The sequence below is a fragment of the Teleopsis dalmanni genome, chromosome 1 (genome assembly GCF_002237135.1).
Source record: "Teleopsis dalmanni isolate 2A chromosome 1, ASM223713v2, whole genome shotgun sequence".
Lineage (NCBI taxonomy): Eukaryota > Metazoa > Arthropoda > Insecta > Diptera > Diopsidae > Teleopsis > Teleopsis dalmanni.
In genome coordinates this window covers 172,816,371-172,820,058 of record NC_051846.1, presented here as the reverse complement: position 1 = coordinate 172,820,058, position 3,688 = coordinate 172,816,371, and the positions used below count along the sequence as shown (strand labels likewise).

The 3,688-nt window shown below is 29.7% G+C and overlaps 2 protein-coding genes across 2 annotated transcripts in view; one reads left to right on the top strand and one right to left on the bottom strand.

Annotated features, from left to right (window-relative positions):
• LOC119666728 (pickpocket protein 28-like) overlaps positions 1-1,767 on the top strand; it is a 29,454-nt gene extending 27,687 nt beyond the window's left edge. The window contains exons 2-4 of the mRNA XM_038076011.1: positions 136-284; positions 519-1,312; positions 1,382-1,767. Coding sequence (XP_037931939.1) covers positions 136-284; positions 519-1,312; positions 1,382-1,767 — 1,329 coding nt within the window. The remainder of the gene's footprint in view (positions 1-135; positions 285-518; positions 1,313-1,381) is intronic.
• A 161-nt stretch (positions 1,768-1,928) lies between these two features.
• The window catches only part of LOC119666727 (kinesin-like protein subito), a 4,026-nt gene continuing 2,266 nt past the window's right edge, over positions 1,929-3,688 (bottom strand). Inside the window, exon 6 of the mRNA XM_038076010.1 lies at positions 1,929-1,958. Within this exon, the coding sequence (XP_037931938.1) occupies positions 1,929-1,958 (30 nt within the window). The remainder of the gene's footprint in view (positions 1,959-3,688) is intronic.

The window sequence follows — 3,688 nt, the reverse complement described above, 5'->3', positions numbered from 1 at the left end:
ATTTGGCAATACTCGAAACAAAAAAATTCAAATAATTAAAATAATATTGAATCAATATTTGTTGTTGTAGTTCACTACTGTTCGAAAAACCTCTTTCAATACCTTATTTAATAGTTATAATTTCAACAATTTCAGGTTTCTCAACCTTGCCATAAAATGGTGGTTGGCTGCCGTTTTGCAGGTAGCGAATTGAACTGCAGTCAAGTTTTTCATCCAATTGTCACAGATGAAGGACTATGTTGTGTATTTAATATGCTGCACCCAAAATTCATGTATATCGGAGAGTAAGAAAAATAAATTATTCTAAATTTAAAATAATATATTTAAATTTTTATTAATAAAAATTATATTATAAAACTATCCACATATTATTAATTTATATGTGCATATATATCTATGTAATATTTATGTTTAAATATAACATATACTATATTTTAATACATAATAACATTTAATATTACAATTAATATTATTGTTATTATATTATTATCTTTCTATATATGTATCTTTATTTTTAGAAATCCTTTTGTAGTGAAAAGATTTTCTACTGACACGAATGTTCCAGTTGATTGGTATGCAGAACGTGGATATCCCAAAGATTTATCTAAGGATTTGAACTTCTTTCCGCGTACTACACCTGGAGTCGGAGAATCTTTGGGTTTATCAATTACACTAGACGTGCAGTATGATGAATATTATTGCTCTTCTGGTAATAGCGTTGGTTTCAAAATAGCCATACATAGTCCGAATGAATCACCAAATGTACTTGAAACAGGTGTACTGGTAGCACCGGGACGTGAAACTAAACTTAGAATACGCCCAGAAAAAATTGAGACAGATCAACATTTACGTACAGTAAAAAAGAAATATCGGCACTGTTTATTTCACAATGAAGGACGCTTGAAATACTTTGCTCACTACACACAACGTAATTGTGAGATGGAATGTATCGCAGAAATGGTACTCCAGCATTGCGGTTGTATTAGTTTCTATATGCCAAAAGTTTATGAAAATGTTACTATTTGTTCAATTTACAAAAATTCATGTGTAGAAAAAGTACGTCTACGCAAAGATCCTACAATCGAGTCCTGCATTGATAAATGTTATCCAAGCTGCTATGACTTGACATTTTATGTTGACGTTTTCACTGCAATAATCTCACATTATGGTTTTGAAATTGTAAATCAAAAAGTAGAGGATTTTGATCATATATATGTGGAAAAGAATATCGGTGTAGTCAATATGTATTTTAAAGAGAATTCCTTTCGAAGTCATTTACAAACAGAATTTATTGGTATATCGGATTTCTTATGTAAGTTGGTTTTAACAATATATATAGTTCTAATATAGAATACTAATACATTAAATTATATTTTTATAGCTAATGTCGGTGGCCTCATGGGTCTATTTCTTGGTTTTAGTTTCATATCCATTGCTGAATTTTTTTACTTCGCTATAATGCGTCCATGTCGTTCGCTTCTAAAACGAAAAAACTCCAAAGGAATTGCGGTGAATTCAATACCTGTTAGTGGTACAATCAAGAAATTATCGAAATCTCAACGAAATCATTTATCTGATATGCGAAAATATTCCAAACAGCATTTTGTTGATTGTGAAAAAATTGGTAAACGTAAGATTTTTGATAAATTTATGGCATCGCAACGGTGCGATGAGGATAACATTTTTGAATATAAAGATGATAATCTCTTAAGTATTTCAAAGTCGTTGGAGTCCAAGGAACACAAACAAGAAGATTTCATTTCATAAGTATTATTGTAATTGTTTAGATTCAATCTTCATAAATATTTATAAATATAATAAATATTTTTCCGGAAAAAACAACAAAATCTGTATCTAATTAACTGAATATTTCGATTGAGAAAGCAGCTAGGTATTGTCGTTACCCATATTATATATTAGCTATTTTGTCATATTACCAAACATTCACCATCAGAAGACTGTGAAAATATTTATTGGTTTTATAAGTTTATACAAAATATTTAGATCTAAAATGCCTGGCTTAGAACTTTCAACCTGTGAAATTGAAAGCAATGACTTCGTGAAATCAAAATCAAGTGACCTTTCATGTGCTTTTTCATATAAAACACTTAAAACTTATATATAATTGCAAAAGCAACTGATATAAACTGAATTCCAGATCGCTACCAATATACCAAAACAAAATTATGATAGTAATTCCTCTTCCATGCGTTTTTCGAATATCAAATTCCGCACACTTTTTACACAGAAAAAATTTTCTAAATAAAGTACTGTATTAATTCTTAACATCACCGACTTTTTTATTTTTTTTTTTCATTTTTCATGACTACAGTTTGTGATACGTTATCGAATTCGTTGTCTGGTGTTATTATCGCTAATACTAGGCTATCAAATCCTTGTAAGTTTAAAATAATCTATCAATCAAAGTTCATTGGAAGTCATTAAATAAGTTACCGAATTAGTTGGCTGACCATCAAAGGTGGCCAATCTACCTACCTACCTAGTAGAAAAATATAAAATTTTCACCAATTTGAACTACTATATTAGACTAGTAGTCACGAAAAATTTAGCTTTAATTTATGTAACTTTCCAATTATTTTACAACAGTTAGACTGCTTACAAAGTATATACAGTTCCTCAATGGTAGAATCGACTTGATACCTACACTATTGTATACGTCATTAAATATATCAGCATTATAATAATTGAACGACTAACATATGTATAAGCCTTAATCTATAGTTTAATTATATCTGAATTGAAAAATGTGAGAGTGAGCAATCCAATACAGTAATTTATTCCCAAACTAAATATATTCAATGAATTGGTTATAAAATTTATACTCTCTTTCATTTAGTACAAACTCCAGTGGTGTTAGAAAAAAATTTTTATATATTCTAATATCTTCTTTAGTCGATAGGCATTCTCTAACAATTTTTTCTTTGGGAACAATAAATAGTCGCTGAGGCTCTCAGATCTAGTGAATAAAACGGACGATCAGTCTATTTGACCAAAATCGCATTTCGTGATGTTAGATGGTAAAATAAAAAGCTTTTTCTAAATGTGTTACCCTTAATATTTATGACCATGCTGCCACGGTTGGTAACTGAAATACAAACTTCAGCCCATTTGAATTGAATCTTTATATTATTATTATTAAAGCGTTGACGTGAAATCGCCCAGTAGCCGATACTACGTCCAGAAGAGTCCTATTGTACCAATTTCAGCATTGATTACCCAAAGTCCTTTAAAACTTTAAACTAAAACAGAACTAAATCTAGAGAACAGCTCTTAATCTGTTCTGGTGATAGAAATTCCATATGAAACAAGTTTCTTCTGTGCTTTATTAAAGCAGCACAGTCACAAAGAATATGCATAGTAGTTTCCTCATCTTCGAGGCATAATCTGCATTCCGAATTAGTAGATAATCGTAATTTATAAAGGTGTTATTTCAGACCATAATGATCTGAATCTTTAGATAGTTTGAAGATTCCTTTAATACAATCTTCGTCCCCTTTGAATCTTTTGATTTCAAAGATTCACTCATTATACTTGTTATACATAACACATTTAAATAAAATCTTAAAAATCTTTTTGTTTTTCACAAGCATTTCTTTACTGTACGGAAAAGGTTTATGTTGTCCAGTCACTTTGAATCATGGAGTTTTTGATGCATAGCTAGCCGATT